The sequence below is a fragment of the Oncorhynchus mykiss genome, chromosome 26 (genome assembly GCF_057628025.1).
Source record: "Oncorhynchus mykiss isolate SJ-2025 chromosome 26, ASM5762802v1, whole genome shotgun sequence".
NCBI classification, from domain to species: domain Eukaryota; kingdom Metazoa; phylum Chordata; class Actinopteri; order Salmoniformes; family Salmonidae; genus Oncorhynchus; species Oncorhynchus mykiss.
This window is the reverse complement of record NC_143047.1, coordinates 18,807,050-18,823,311: the sequence shown is the minus strand read 5'-3', so window position 1 is coordinate 18,823,311 and position 16,262 is coordinate 18,807,050. Positions and strand designations below refer to the sequence as shown.

The window sequence follows — 16,262 nt, the reverse complement described above, 5'->3', positions numbered from 1 at the left end:
TTCAATTTAAAGTTAACTTTTCTTGTTTTTCAATCAACCAACAAAACACATTCCACATTCACAGATGTGACAGACTTTAAAAAATATATAAAATAAAAAAATATACACACAAAGAATAATTATAAAAAAATTAATATGTATATAAAACTTGCACCAGCACTATCAAGGTTCTTATTAGCTATTTCCAGCCTTCGCTGAGACGATGAGCAAATGATTAGTTTTTAGATTTTACAGCACCTTACACAACATGTATCTGCTCATTTCCCTAATCACCCCATTCACTCTGTCCAGTTTGAAATATAGTTGAGTAGTGGAGACCAGAGTCTATCAAACTTGGGCTGTCTCTGTGGAGGTCATTAGTGAGCTTTTCAAGAGGGAGAAAGTCAACAATCTGGTCAATCCACATTTTAAATGTAGGAGAGGTATTAGAGGCCCACAATAGGAGAATACATTTCTTAGCAAAGTATGTAATCATCATAAGCAAATTTTCTGTCAGGATCAAGAACAAAGTCCTGCTGGGCATTAAGAAGAGACACACGGGGTCATATCTACTGTACATCTAGTATTTTCTGTGCAGCAGTATGTATAGCAGTATCTGGCAATCTACAACTCTAAAATACATGCATATAGGTTCCACTTTCAGAGGTACATCTTTTACAGTTAGGAGAAATGTCTGTTTTCATTCTATGGAGTCTCAAAGGAGTGTAATAAAAATGTGTACAAAAATGTGTAATTAGATTATTTCATTTTTACATTCGTAGAGGAGCAGTATACCCTGTCGCAAAGCTCTGCCCATAACTCATCACTGATAGTCAGACCAAGGTCCTTTTCCCAGATTATTTTCAAAGGAGTAAAGGAGGAGCCTCCTTTCTCAGAAAGGTGTCTATAGATATAAGATATTTGCCTTCAATGGATTGTGCTGTGACAAGAAGGGTTTCAACTTCATTCAACTGATTCTAAACCTTCTCTTGGAAGTAAATGAGAAAATGACATGTCTAATTTGAAGATAATACAAAAAAATGGGATCTATGCACATTGAATTCACTGCAGAGCTCTTGAAAGGATTTCAGTGGTTTTCTGATGAAATAGGTCTGAAAAGGTCCTGATTCCTAGAGTATGCCAAAGATTAAAGTTGGCATCCCTCAGGGCTTTTGGCAAGTCTGGGTTGCCTACTATAGGTGAGTGAGAACATATTTGGGATGAAATGCCCAGGTATTTGACCAAATACTTATTTTCCACCATAATTTGCAAATAAATTCATTAAAAATCCTACAATGTGATTTTCTGGATTTTTTTTCTTCTCATTTTCTCTGTCATAGTTGAAGTGTACCTATGATGAACTTGCACAATTGGTGGCTGACTAAATACTTTTTTGCCCCACTGCATGTGTATTGAGTCTGGGAGAACTCAGTTTTTTCAAAAATCCTCCAGCATTGGCTTGAAAATAGGGCTAAGCTGGGGCCAAAAAGCTTTGTAGAACTCTCTGGGGAATCCATCTGGGCCTGGGGACTTATTAGGTGGCATGGAGGTATTTGCCTCCAGGATCTCCTCAAGAGTGAAGGGGGAGTTGAGATCTTCTTGGTCGGTCTCTGATAGTAGCGAGATTCCCTCTAGGAAGGAGTGGAGTTCTGCCTCCGTGTGTTTTCTCTCAGCAAATTAATATATTAACCATGCTATATGCAGGTCTGATATTAGTCAAATCAGGTCACACTACAGTCAGTGTATGTATAATAAAATGCAAAGCTACTGTACACTCTAACGTATATCATTAAGGCCACCAGCACCCCCTGCTGTAATACTAGAGCATCAACCGGGAAAATTGCAAAAACAACTCGTCACAATAACATACCGGTACTGTAAATCTGAGAAAGGACTGCATTTGTAATTCAAGAACCTCCTAAAGTATCCCAAGGAGAGACCCATAATGGGCTAAAATACCACGTTTTTTCATTGCCAGGGGATTGCCATTTAGAGAGGAACAGGGTAATGTGTGTTCCGAAGGGAAATAGATCATTCCCTCATTTGTGCATACAGACATTCGGGGGAAAATGGCAATTCAGGTATTCCTAGCAGAAGGTAAACGTGTGTATGTTTTTTATTGGCCATGAAGCTCACATTTATGAAAATGATAGGATTTATATGCCTCAAAATCACCCAGGAAATTGAATTTACTGTGTGTGACGTCATCTAGGAGCGCCACTGGGTTTTCGTCTGCTGGCCTCCGATATGGGCTCGACTAATCAGCATTGATTTCATCCACATTTCCTTATCATATTAACTGTTCCGAAAGCGTAAGGCAGTTGAGGCATATCCACAATGATATTTGGAGGTAAGTGCACGAGAAGACAGGAAGTAGTGGCGTTTGGAGATACTATATTTGAACGATAATAACAGGTGATAAATGGCTATTCAGCTAACTAGCTAGCCATTACTAGTGTTCGCTGATGTCCAGCCATAAATTCTGACGTTGCCTGGCCTTCTCACTTCACTATTATTTTGATTCCACGAAAGTTAACTTTTCTAACTATGCCCACAACCGTAGGTAATTGTCATCCAATTATTTGATAATGAGTATTCTCAATCTTGTATGAATGACATGAGGAAACACCCAACCAGATTGCTACTTTTGACTCCCATCCAAACTCAAATTTCAGTTTTAGCCAGAGAACTAGCAGGAGAGCTTAATCAATTTGATATCAGATAGTGCAGTTTGTCCAATGTTCTACTTTGCGAATAACAAAAACATGATCTATGCTCCTATTCAAAGAAGATGAAAACAGCATATTTCACCAAATAGGCCTACTGTAGCGAATAATGCAACATTTCTTAATGGACATATAGGCTATATTCGGGGGAAATGTTAGCACTAAATTTATGAAAATATCAAGTACCCTGCTGTCTTTCGCTCCTCTGCACGTAGAAAGTGAGCCATGTGATGTGGGTCATTTAAGACGTTTATATAAGGTTTTATAAAGAATGGGAGGATATGTGTGGGTGGAAGAGGGTTGTTGTGTAGGTGTTTGTGCATGCCTGGGTGTTTTAACAGCCTCAAATCTGTCTTCACCTGTACGTTTCCCTCCCATGGCTTCCAACTAATAATCCAATTGACTGTGGAGAAAATACACAGCCGTGTCATGGGACGAGACAATATAATTAGGCAAGCTGAAAAAAAGGGTTCTGAATAATCTGAAAGAATTTCTGGTTGCAGCAGCTGAGGTGTAGAGAAGTCTCTCCATTACTCTCTTACTCTCCATTTCTTTTGTGTGCTGTTATTCACTATGCCATACAGTTCAGCAAGTAACAACTTGTTGCCATGGGGAGAAAGCAATATGGCACAGACCATAAAATGAGCTGAAGTGTGTGCCTAATCTTTATGGTGCTGTTGGTTTTCTCGCCTCCTGTCATCACACGGAGGCCTAATTATTCAAGGAAATAATATCCAGAGTTAAAAGCTGCAATATGTAACTTTTTGGGTGACCTGACCAAATTCACATAGAAGTGTGATATAGATCTGTGATTCTCATTTAAAGCAAGTCTAAGAGGTGGTAGATGTGTTCTATGTGTGCTATTTCTAGTCAAATCCAATGTTATTGGTCACATACACATGGTTAGCAGATGTTATTGCAAGTATAGATAAATGCTTATAATGCTTATTCGTCCCTAAAGTTTTGTTTTTGCATATTTTACTTTTGGTTATAGAAACTATACTTCAAATTGGTTAGAAGATAGTGATTCTCTAAACTATACTTGCATGTTATGTCACCAAACTGAAATCAGGCAAACTATTAGAATTTTAGCAACCAGGAAGTGGCGGAGCGATTTCCGCATGGTGCATCTTTAACTGAAATTCAGTTAATTTGGTTTGTTTGTGTCCATCATTTTGTGGATCTCCTGTGCCTAGGTCTGGAAACACAAGTTTCCTTTCATCTACTTTCTCTCTCAAACATCTTGGCACTCTAAGCCTGGCTTGTGACGTGGGTCCAGTATGTGTTGATGTAGTATGTTAAGGTGAATCCTTGGGGTCGTCTGACGGCTGGTCACACAGTCTCTCTCTGTGTTTCTAGGTGAGACGGTGGATGAGGTCAGCTTCAGGTTCTCAGAGCTGGTTCCTGTGGTGCTGATTGCCTGGCTGACAGGCTCCACTCCCCGTGCTGCACAATAAAGAGCCTTTCAAGCCCAGACAAGACTACAGGGCACCGCCATGAAGCCAGGTCACGAGCGCAATCAGGAGTGCCTGCCTCCCAAGAAGAGGGATCTCAACAACAGCACCAGTAGTAGTAGTGCGGGAGGAGGGGCAGGAAGTGGGGTGGGGGGAGGAGGAGAAGTGGCCACTCAGAGCTCAGGGGTCAGTAGTGACACTCAGGGAGGAGGCACAGCAGAAGAGTGGCTGCGTGCCCAGCCTGGTCTACACTATGGAGTAGAGAGTGCTGAGGGCCTCCAAGGGCTGCCCGTTGACCAGTACAGCATGCTCTATAGGGTGGCTCTCCCCTCTGTCTCCTACTCCCAGACCAGTCTACACCCAATGTTAAGCCATATCTCTCCAGCTTACACTGTCCCCTCATCTATCCTACAGCATCATCCAGGGATCTCCTATCCCCCTCTAGGCTATGCCCAGATCCCCCACTCCTCTTTCCAGTTTGTCTCCCCATACGGTGCAGTCCCTTATGCAGTCCCCCCTGGCTTTGTCCCCAGCTCCCTGATCTCTCCCTCGGGCACCCTCTCCCAGCCCCACCTGGTCCCCTACCAGTCAGTCATCCAGGAGGGGGTGGTCTCCCCTCCTACCCAGACACATGTATCTGCCCATGCCTTTGCCAAAGTGGGGTCGTCCGGAGGTGTCCCGCTGATGCTGACCTCGGAGCAGGCTGCCCAGCACCAGCAGCACCTGGGTGCACTGCCCGCCGCAGAGCTCAGTCCTCGGGGAGTGCCTGTCTTTTACCACTCTCGGGGAACCAGGGCTGCACCTGCCCCCTGGGACCCCTACAGCAGGGAGCAGGAGACAGACGGGGATAGGGAGGTGAATGGAGGGGAGAGGGAGCAGGCAGCCAGGGAGATGCTCCAGGACTCAGTCTACAATGCCAGGAATCCACGGCTGCCGCAGGCAGCATCTGCCTCTGTAGCACTGGAGCACGCACAGGACAGAAGCCTGAAGAGCCGCAGGCTGGACGAGAGGGCTTCGCCTGGGCAGCGCAGCACCCCAGACACTGACCTGGAGGTAAGACTTGAGGTTTTGTTGTAATTACTTACACGCATGTATTTACTTATTTTAATTTATTTCAAATCTACTCCATAAGTCAAATATTTATTTTCAATTTTCCAATAAGGAGTTTTGATTTGAATTGTCCAAAATTCTGACTTTATTTAGTGTCTGCTGTGGCACAATATCCATGTTCCCCTCCACTTCCGTCCTTTATTACTTTGTTGAGGGTGTGCTGATCATTGGGCAACCAGTCACATCCACACACTGCCTGCTGCTTCTAGGAAAGACTAAAAATGCTCTGGTTTGTGGTCTCGACTAGAGTTGATAGGAAACCACTGCTTTCTGAGGCTTAATAATGGTGGTTGAGAGGAGGTACAAGAGGAAAAAAATGAAGTCTTTTTTTCCCTTTTTCTCAGACACAACAATTTATTACATTTAAAGATAAAAAGGTTGGTTGATTGAAATGTGTTAATAAGATGAATCTTTTGTCATCCTCAAGGTTCAGCAGGTCGTTGGTCGCCTAGCCTCTCCTGTCCAAGGTGTGAGTGGAGGCCGCAAAGAGGTGTCCTTTGGTCCCCTGAACCTATCCCAGGGCTCTCAGAGAGGCAGAGAGGCTCATGGGGAGGCAGGGGAGAGTGCTGGCCGGACAGGGTACGCGATCCACCCTGCGGTGTATGGAGACCCCCGAGTGATGGCCCATCAACAGCAGGCAGGGCAGCCAGGCCACACTGTCATCTTGGCCAATGGACAGACAGTCCTGGTCCCCTTAGACTATCACCACCACCACCTCCCCCACCAACATCAACAGCCACCCCAGCACTACCCCAGCCAAACCAATGATGACACCTCTGCTGTCACCATGGCCTCCCCCACCCCCTACTCTAAAGCCTCTGAATCTCCAGCCAGAGTGTGCCTCCCAGACAGGGCTGTGGTGGAGCTGGCCGCCGTGGAGCAGCACCCCCAGCAGCCTTTTTCTGTCCCAGTCACGGCAGCACTCACGCAGGCCCCGGCGCCCACCCCTGCCCCCTCCAATCCCTCCCATTTCATGAAGGGGGCCATCATCCAGCTGGCCACGGGGGAGCTGAAGCGTGTGGAGGACCTGCAGACTCAGGACTTTGTGCGGAGTGCTGAGGTGAGCGGGGGGCTGAAGATCGACTCCAGCATGGTGGTGGACATCAGGACTAGCCAGCAGAGACCCGGCCTGGTGGTGCTGCACTTCACAGTTGGCGAGCAGCAGAGCAAGGTGACCATCGACGTGCCCCCGGAGCACCCCTTCTTTGTGTTTGGCCAGGGCTGGTCCTCCTGTAGCCCAGAGCGCACGGCCCAGCTCTATGGCCTGGCCTGCCACCACCTGCAGGTAGGAGACGTGTGTGTGTCCATCACTCTGCAGCAGCCGCCCCAGCAACAGAAACAGCTCCTGCAGCAGCAGCAGCAGCAACAACAACAACAACAACAACAGCAGCAGCAGACCCAAGCCAGGACTTCCACCAAAGCCAACTCCACATCAGGGGCCATCGGCCAGCCCATGGGGCCCCCTGCCCCCCAGCAGCCCAGGCCACAGCCTCACTTCAGGATGGAACGCGTCCACAGAGAGAGGGAGAGGGGGGATAAAGAGGAGCCCATGCAACTAGGGGGTGTTGGGCAGAGTGAGATGCCTACCAGACCAAATAGGACTTCAGCAGAGCACACTAGGAGCCAGAGCAGTTACTATTTGCACACGGAGGGATCTGTTCGTCCAGGGGCGGGGGTGGGAGTGGTGTCGACAGTGTCGAGCGCGTCTCAGAGGCGCTGGTCCGCCCCAGGCCTTCAGAGATGCATGAAGGTGGAGGAAGGGGCGCACCCTCAGCTGTCCTCCTCTCGACCCTCCTTCATCCCACAGGAGGTCAAACTGTCCATTGAGGGGCGCTCTAACGCTGGGAAGTAGCACCAACCACAGCAGTCCACACCACAGAAGAGACTGTCAGAGGAGCGAAAGCATCAGAGAGCGAGAAAGGGGATAAATAGTGGAAATGTAGCCTCAGAATGTTTGAATATTTTGCACACCTAATAAGATTACAAGCTCTTTGTTTTCAGAGGAACTACCTGGTCTTGTGGCTGGTCAGGTCCGTTCTATTTGGTAGTCAGTCAGTCAGGACAGCTCCTGGTCCAGTGATCAGGAGATAGGGTCTCTGTTCTCCCAGGCTGACAGGGAGCGGATGCAGAAGCAGGGAGTGTATGTAGCTGGTGAATCGCCTACCAAAGTCCTCAGACTGCATCTTCCTTCATCCCTACCAACCCCTCAGAACCATCCTTATCACAGGTGAACCAACCCTCAGAACCATCCTTATCACAGGTGAACCAACCCTCAGAACCATCCTTATCACAGGTGATCGCATTCACTGGACGTTCTCTCTTCTTTGACCAAACCATCTCTGGAAACCCAAGACTGGGGAGAATATGTAGCCCATCTCTGGTAGACAGAGGGTCTGACAGTGACAAGAACATAGCTATCCTATTATGCTCTGTCTCCCCCACATTTCTATTTTGGTCTGTTACCTTCAAAAGCGTTCTCCAAAAAGAAAAAAAGACTAAAGGCACACTTGTGGAGCTGAATTGCTGGCATCGGCACATAGATGCTTTTCCCTCCAATGATGTTGGTTCTCTTGATGCAGACTCTTGACGTGTCATCGTCACTTAGTGTGCTTCTCTAGTAGGAGCAGAGGACCTACCAAGGCACAGACACTCTCCCTCGTCTCCCTGCCTCTCCTCGTAGGGCCCAGTCTGCTGAGAGAGGGTCTGAGAGGAGGGTAGGCAGCCATAGAGGTCTTTCAATCAGCTCCTTCAATCAACCAATCAGAACCTAGGAAACCGCTCACTCCTTTCGTAATGCACAAACCACGCTTCCCCGTTTTTCATTTTACACCCCAACCCCACTTTGTGCCACAGTTACATGTCAGTTTTCCTTTCGAAAGAAACCAAAAGAGATCATGCATTCCAGTATCATAGTGATTATCATAGTAACCACAACACAACTCATCTTCCCGAATGCAGCCCTCCCTGCCTGCTACACCTCTCAGCATTCCTCTGGCTGGTGACTGTTTACTGTCATTGTATTAGTAGACACCACTACTGGAGGCACGGGCTGGTCTCCACCAATGTCACCTGTGGGAATGATGCCTGCATGGAGCAGTACTGGCTGAGAAAGTGAAACCTCCCCATAGAGCCATGTTGGCTCTCTCAGTACAGCAGCCCCTGGGCCTATGAGGGGGAATCCTGTGTGTGTGTTGGAGGGGATTGAGTTGGCCCTGCTTCTTACCTTTTTCACACTATTGTCCCAACACAAACTGGGGGGGATCTTTTGGCTTGCTTTCCAGTTAATATAATTGGTTTAAGGTTATCCTGCCATTTTCCAGCCTGTTTTAGGTTGTTCGTGGCTAGCTAACTATGTGCCTCTGCTCGTTTAAAAGCAGGATGGCACTAGATATGTTATCTGGCCAAGTCAGCTTACACGACTGTGAAATGGGTATATGAGACCAGTCAATCCTTGCTCAGTTACCAAAATCGAAGCAATAGTGTATTTTCTGTTTATTTGCGGTTTTCTGTATATTTTGTTATTGTTTTTATATAAATATACAGCTTGTGTATCAGACCTAATACTATCTTTAACCCTGAAATGTTCCTGCTTTTCAAAGGTGATGCACAATTTGGCTCTGAAATGTTTTGATCTTTGTTATTCCAGATTCACAATCAAAGCATGCCTTTTGAAATTCTTTTTATTTCAAAAACCAGGCATTTATTCTGAAGAGAATAGTCTCCTTTTTGATGGACTGGAGGTTCGGGCTCTGATCCTCACTGATAGTATTCATTATGGTTTTATATGGTTACCCTATATAGTTACTCTATATGGTTTTATTCAAGTGCATCTCCCAGAGAGGCTTGACTCCAAATCAGTGGTGAGCATCTTAACTGTCCTCTGTTTTGTCCTCTCCTTTGTCTTTTAATCTATTTGTGTACATGTAGAATTGTTTTATTTTGTCCATGGCAATATTATTTCCAGTGGACCTTAAGATTGTCTTGTATTGCACATAGAAAACTTCACCTGTTGATTCACACTGACCTTGTAATGGGAATCACAAATAGATTCTTCTTTTTTTTTTTATGAAGGGAAAATGTTTTTGTAGCTATTATATTTTTTTGAAGTGTTCTTAAGGTAGTTTTGGCAATAGAGAAACTGACTTGCATGGTTGACACTGTTTACAAATTAGCCAAGACAAAATGCTGCAGTTCTCTTTTTTCGGACACAGATTTTAGTCACAGAAACTTCAAGTGGATGAAATCAAGATGAAGTGCAATTAGAGCAGATGCAAAAATCACACAGACATTTAGTTTGATATGTCATTCCATAAAGCAGACAGACATTTAGTTTGATATGTCATTCCATAAAGCAGACAGACATTTAGTTTGATATGTCATTCCATAAAGCAGACAGACATTTAGTTTGATATGTCATTCCATAAAGCAGACAGACATTTAGTTTGATATGTCATTCCATAAAGCAGACAGACATTTAGTTTGATATGTCATTCCATAAAGCAGACAGACTTTTAGTTTGACATGTCATTCCATAAAGCAGACAGACATTTAGTTTGATATGTCATTCCATAAAGCAGACAGGCATTTAGTTTGATATGTCATTCCATAAAGCAGACAGACATTCCACTTAGCTTATGGTAATTCTGTTTTTCTTTATCTTCTAAAATGTCTTCACTGTTAATCCTCTTGTCAGAAAGACATTTCACCTCAGTTTTGTCTAGTTTTAATGTCTCTGGTCACTTCTGAACCGATAGTCCTTGTCTGCAAATAATGTGTATTTGTTTTGATATCACCTGTGTCACATGATGTGCTCCAACACAGATCCAAGCATTAATATCCCAGGCTCACCGATACTGTGTGAGAAGGTAACTGTGTGTTAGAGCATCTATCTGCTGTCCTGTCTGTCCTTGTATCCTGGGCTTTGAGCTCTGAGGTGAAGACTGGTGATTGTGTGTGGTGACATCCAATGCCTTCTAACGGACTTGAGTCCCTCATCCACGCTATTTATAGACGGCTGTGTCAAATCTAGTTCATACACCCCTTCCAACTCCACCACCCTACTGCCTCCAGAACATTTCTGTTGAGTGGAGCCTCCAAGGACACACGGTTCACTGAGGATAAAACCTCAGACAGTCTTTGACAACAAGCCATGAGAGAATGTTCCTGAAGGAGAGGGGCGGTCCGTTAGGCCTGATCAGGGCAGAGTCACATGCCATTTGATACAGTCATAACAACCAATCTGTAATTTTGTTGAAATATACATGTTTTTAAATACGGTAGTGGTTAAATGCCATACAGAGATGAGCTGGATGATTTTCCACAGTGGAGCAGTAGACATTTAGCCATAAACCGTTCAATACTTATTAATTTATTTTTTACAGTAATTTACGTTTGTTACATTTTTTTATGCTATAAGCAATACAGTTAAACAGAATACCTGAAAATATGTCATGTAGTTTAAGGATGTGCTATGCAGTAAACTCTGAAGTATTCTGCTCTTCAGTGACCAAGTGTACCTACTATGGGGTAGGACAGGTTTGTAATCTATATAAGAAGGTGGCTGATGCAGTCATTGTACACTGATCTCTCTGAGTACTATAGCTTATCATTGCCCACTATTGGGTGTCTGAATATAGTGGATTTATTTTGTTTTTGGTTGGTTGTTTTTGTTCAGACCCTTAGTTGTCACTAACCTAAGTTCAGCACAGTGTTTTGTTCAGACCCTTAGTTGTCACTAACCTAAGTTCAGCACAGTGTTTTGTTCAGACCCTTAGTTGTCACTAACCTAAGTTCAGCACAGTGTTTTGTTCAGACCCTTAGTTGTCACTAACCTAAGTTCAGCACAGTGTTTCGTTCAGACCCTTAGTTGTCACTAACCTAAGTTCAGCACAGTGTTTCGTTCAGACCCTTAGTTGTCACTAACCTAAGTTCAGCACAGTGTTTTGTTCCAGTCAGCTCAGCTTATTACCTCCACCTTACGCTGCCAGGTAGTACAGACCAAATCATGACCAGAGATGGGTATGCATGTGTAACTCAAATTGTTATGTAAATCTGTCATTGACGTCTATGGATTTGTGCTGAAATTCAAATTATGTGCATGGATATCCAGTTAGATTTTGGCCTTACGATCTTTCTTGGTCACGTGTAGCAATCCCTTGGTTAGATATGGTATGAATGTTAAGGTGTGTATTTCAGCCCTGTAGGGTCAGAGTCTTCTCTTTGGTGAACTTTTACTCTCCAAAATGTACTGCCTTACCAAGGGCTCTCAGCTGGGCCTGTCTCACATTTTATAGGAGATGGTGTGGAGAGTGCAGATGCTCTGAAAAAGGATGCTGTCAGGACGCTGTCAGCCTGCCTGTGTCTGTGCACTGTTGTCAAATGTTTTGTGAATGGGTTGCATCTCATGTCCCACCTCCCTGGGGGCTCTTCTAGAAAGCAGGATCAATGAGTTAGCCAGCTAACAGTCCCCCAAAAAACAGGAAAACTGCATTTTTTTTTCTAGATATATGAACTTTGAAATTTGTAATTGTATAATTGACTTGACAACCAACAATCCATATTGGGGTTTAGTTTTCTAAATAAAAATCAAGAGATGTATTTGACTGTTTATCAAAGTTACCTGGCTAAGGTAATGATCCTGCTTCCTGGAACACCCCACTGCTCATCAACACACTCTTTCCTCCAGATATTCTTACTTCAGTAAAATATTATTAACAAACAGCACTTCTGTGTCTTACCACCTCCTCTCCTCCCCTTGCCTTGCCACACAACATGTGTATCAAACACAGTATTCTGGTCTGGGACAACCATTCTAGGTGCAAAGCAGTGCCTCCTGTTTATTGACCTCTTCCTCTCTGTCTTGAACACGGTATGAGGCAGTGGCCGTATGACCACTCTGACTCTCAGCAGACAGTCAGGTGGACAGGCACATTAGCAGCACGCCCTCTGTTAGTCAGACTAGCATCGTTCTCAGACTTCTGCTCGGAGCGTGAAAGTGCTACTTCAGCCATTTTCTAGGTTATTCTCTTGACTCTAACCATCGTAAGAAAGGGGAAACATTGGACCTGTACGTTTTTGACCTCACTCTTCTTATTACATAGTCAAAGAAAATTGCACTAATTTGCCATCCTTTATAGTATTATAAAATTAACGGTTAGTTAATTGAAGTTTTTAATTATTAGCGCTAAACACAAAACCCAATGAAACAATCACTTGTCAGTTGTGCATGTTTGTAGAGATAATGTTTTGTATGGCTATTATCAAGCTTGTCAATAATGCCTTAAGATCTGTACAATGTGTTCATGGAATGATGCTTATAAGTGACCCAGTTTCCCTGTTTTTCTGTAGCTGCGAAGGTGGATCAGTTCACTCTTGTTGTATTGACCCCTCTTGGCACTCTCCTGGTGTTTTATTCATAAGCAGAAAGGCATTTGGAGATGGACTGTATCTCCGGATAGGGAGAGGTTACAGTGAGGGATCATGTTAGGGTGAGTCCCTATCGCTGCTTGAAAGCTGGACCAGTAACTGACTCACTGTTGTTGTTTTTTTACACACACACACACACACACACACACACACCTCTGTTGTTAATGTGAGTGCATGTTGGGAGTAGGTCCCTGAAGGTGAGAGGTTGGGCTCAATGTATTTTTGTTCTGGTCCTGTCTGATCTACTTGGGAGAGAATGTGAGGCTTTTCAAACCAGTGACAACTTTTCTTTATTGGTAACTGTATGGTCTGTTTTTGTTTTGTGATTATGGAAAAAGGCTTTATGACCCCTGTATAAAGTAGCCCTGTTGGTCTGATCTTGTATGACTAAGGTAAATAGACTGGATGGGATGGTGTTGTTGCCAGGCACTAGAGATGCAGAATTAAATCAGGAAGATGAGAATGGTTCAAAGTTAATGGAGTCGTTGGGTATTTTCAGATTTTACATTTGTATTTTGGCACTAAAGTTACTGCTTTTTACGTGACATTTGACTAGTTTTAAAAGAAACTGCATCTTTTTTTAAAGTATAAAATCTGCAAAATATATGCAATGATGTATGTAATATTCAATCCTCAAATATAATCCAGGTTGTATAAACTTTTGTATAGTGAGTTTTAATATCGTATGGCCGTACCAATATGTATTGATTCGTATCAAAAGCCTTAGTTGTCTATCCAAAGTGCTCCCTTAGAATACAGTACCCTACACCTACCTGAACTTTACAAAGCATTAATAACTATATTTTGTTGCGTTTTTTTATTTGTACTCTTTTTGAATAAAATAGATTTGTACTGTATATTTGTACCGCTGTGAACTACTTAATGCTGTTTTGTTTTTGTTTTGCTGTTTTAATTCTATGTACTTAAGGACACAAAGATATTGTATTTTTATTGTTACAGCTAACTTCTTGGAGATATTGCATTTATCATGTTTGTTAAGTAAACACAATAATATATATATATATACTTACTATTACCCTATGTCCAGAGTTGTGTTTTATTTGGTCTCTTCTTTGACTGGTCCACATGGAGAGGTGATATGTGGGTTCTGGAGCTAGTTCCAGGGTCATGAACCATCTCATCTGCAGCTTTGGGTTATCAATGATTTAATTACCACAGAGGTCAAACTTGAGTTTCAGGATTATGTCTGAATTACCTATAGAGTTGTTTAACTACAGAACAATACACCAGTGATATTCCTTTCATTCCATGTTCCATGTTCCTGCTCTGTTCACACCCCATAGTTAGCATTGGACAGCACTACTGTCTAGGTGTTATAGAGGCTTATTACACTGTCTGTGTCTGCCATGAATAGAGAGGCCACTGTGGCCTGGAAAGAGCCAGTCCATTTGAGTGGCATGCTTTATTTGCTGACTAGAGCATAGGGTGAACTGAGAGAGAAGAGAGACTGAATTTACACACAGCGTGGGTGTCAATGTTTATTTCCACATTCTATTCCTGCTTTCTAATATGATCTGTACATCTGTTAATCAAGTAGCAGAACAGCTGCTGTAAAAGTACCATTCTGACAACAGAACTAGCATAGTGTTCTCCTTTTCACTTTTGTTTACCCTCATTGATTTTGGCCTTCTTAAAAGGATTTCCTTTGTAAACATGGACATCAAGAGAATATCCTGATAGACTAGTAAAAAGGCCAAAGTTCAAAGAACAGTCTTGATTAAATTGAACAAAAACAGGCAGGCATAGAATAGTAGAAGTAGAATACAAATGCAGTTTCACAACATGCAGTGCTAATCCAGACTGTCACGCTAGGCAGAGCTTTACAGTGCTGTTCAAAAGCACAAACAGAACCTGGGAAACTGTCAATACCATTTCCTTTGTAGTATTTTAATGTCGAAGAGCGTACTCCACATTTTCCATAGCATTATTCCACGGTGTGAGGATGACACTGCTGCCAGTTCAAATCAGTCAGAATACCCAGTATTCATTATTGAAAAGGTGTCCATACGTTTAGTACTTGGCAGAAATGATACAGATTTTGTAGCAAAGATAATGACCGTGTGTGACAACACTGTCTGCAGCATGGCTCTGCTCTCTGTGCATCTTAAATTAGGATAGTGATATGACCCTGCTGAAAATAAGTTAATGGACCAGGGCACTGAATCTGTGGCCAAAGAGGCCTCACTGAGTTGCATTGCCTGAGTTGCACAATTCTATACATTTGAGTCCATTTGTTTTTTCCTGCACTCTGCATAGTTAAGAGTCAAATTTCCCTTGGAATAAACAGCACTGTTGCATAGAGGTTTGAACCGCTCCTAGACTCTTAAGGACAATTAGAATATAATAGCTTTTCCCTGTTGAGCGGGATACTATTCTGTTGTGGGCTTTAGCCTGGTAGTGGCTCAAACTGAGAACCAGTCTTAGTTTCTGTCTTGAGGAATACTTCAGAAAACTAATCATGTAATGTTGTCAATGTGTCTGCAGAGCTCAGTTGTGAAACAGTGTATCAGAGGTAACCTTTTGAGGAAAGAAATTGAGAAATGACCAAAGAGAACGAAAAAACAAATACATACAGTACAGAACCACACATGGCAAAATGTGTAATTGCAGCTATTATATACATCAACAAACAAAATATCCCCCCTTTTTTTATTTTTTTTTACAAAATATATATATATATATATATATTCACATCATGTTGCATAAATATCAATTGGTATGAGGTCAATGAAACAGATAAGACCAGAGATCTCTCCCAACTGGTCAAGGGTCAACAGGTTTAATAATGAGTCTAAAACATGCTCATTGGACAGTGGAACTCTGCAAAGTGAGATCACTGGAAAAATGCAGAGATTCGTTATTTAAAATATAGCATTTACCCTGACACATGAGCATTTTTAAATACCTTGGCTGGGTGAGGAAGGAAATATGACAATTTGGGGCATTTAGAAAAATGCTAATAAAATAGCATTCTCAGTTCACATGTTGAGTCCTAAATGTCCTAGAGGTAACTAACATATACAGAACAATAACAGCAGCAAAGATTGTGGTTTGATGAGCCAAAAATGTCAATGCAACAGAAGATGCATAAAGTAAAAATGAAATTATTACCAACTACTTGGCAAAGGTTATGGAGTGTTGAGAAGGTACGAGGGAAAAACAGATTGAGGAAGGTCAATGTGACTAATAAAAAGGCAAAGAGACCTACAGTAGTGGCAGTATACAGTTGGAAGTCAGAAGTTTACATACACCTTAGCCAAATACATTTAAACTCAAGTTTCACATTTCCTGACATTTAATCCTAGTAAAAATTCCCTGTCGTCAGTTAGGTTCACCACTTTATTTTAAGAATGTGAGGAAATAGTAGAATGACTTATTTCAGATTTTATTTCTTTCATCACATTCCCAGTGGGTCAGAAGTTTACATACACTCAATTAGTATTTGGTAGCATTGCCTTTAAATTGTTTAACTTGGGCCAAACGTTTTGGGTAGCCTTCCATAAGCTTCCCACAATAAGTTGGGTGAATTTTGGCTCATTCCTCCTGA

At 42.9% G+C, this 16,262-nt stretch overlaps 1 protein-coding gene across 1 annotated transcript; it reads left to right on the top strand.

Annotated features, from left to right (window-relative positions):
- Positions 1-1,794: 1,794 nt before the first annotated feature.
- On the top strand, positions 1,795-11,023 carry LOC110506529 (ataxin-1-like). Its single transcript, XM_021586210.3, has 3 exons — positions 1,795-2,329; positions 4,065-5,212; positions 5,697-11,023. Exons 2-3 carry the CDS (start codon positions 4,202-4,204, stop codon positions 7,119-7,121), a joined length of 2,436 nt encoding a protein of 811 aa, XP_021441885.3. The 5' UTR covers positions 1,795-2,329; positions 4,065-4,201; the 3' UTR covers positions 7,122-11,023.
- Positions 11,024-16,262: the final 5,239 nt, after the last annotated feature.

Excerpts from the sequence above, each read along its gene's own strand:
- LOC110506529 (XM_021586210.3), top strand. The coding sequence starts at position 4,202 with ATGAAGCCAGGTCACGAGCGCAATCAGGAGTGCCTGCCTCCCAAGAAG. Across the intron at positions 5,213-5,696 it reads CCCCAGACACTGACCTGGAG|GTTCAGCAGGTCGTTGGTCG; the intron begins GTAAGACTTGAG and ends GTCATCCTCAAG.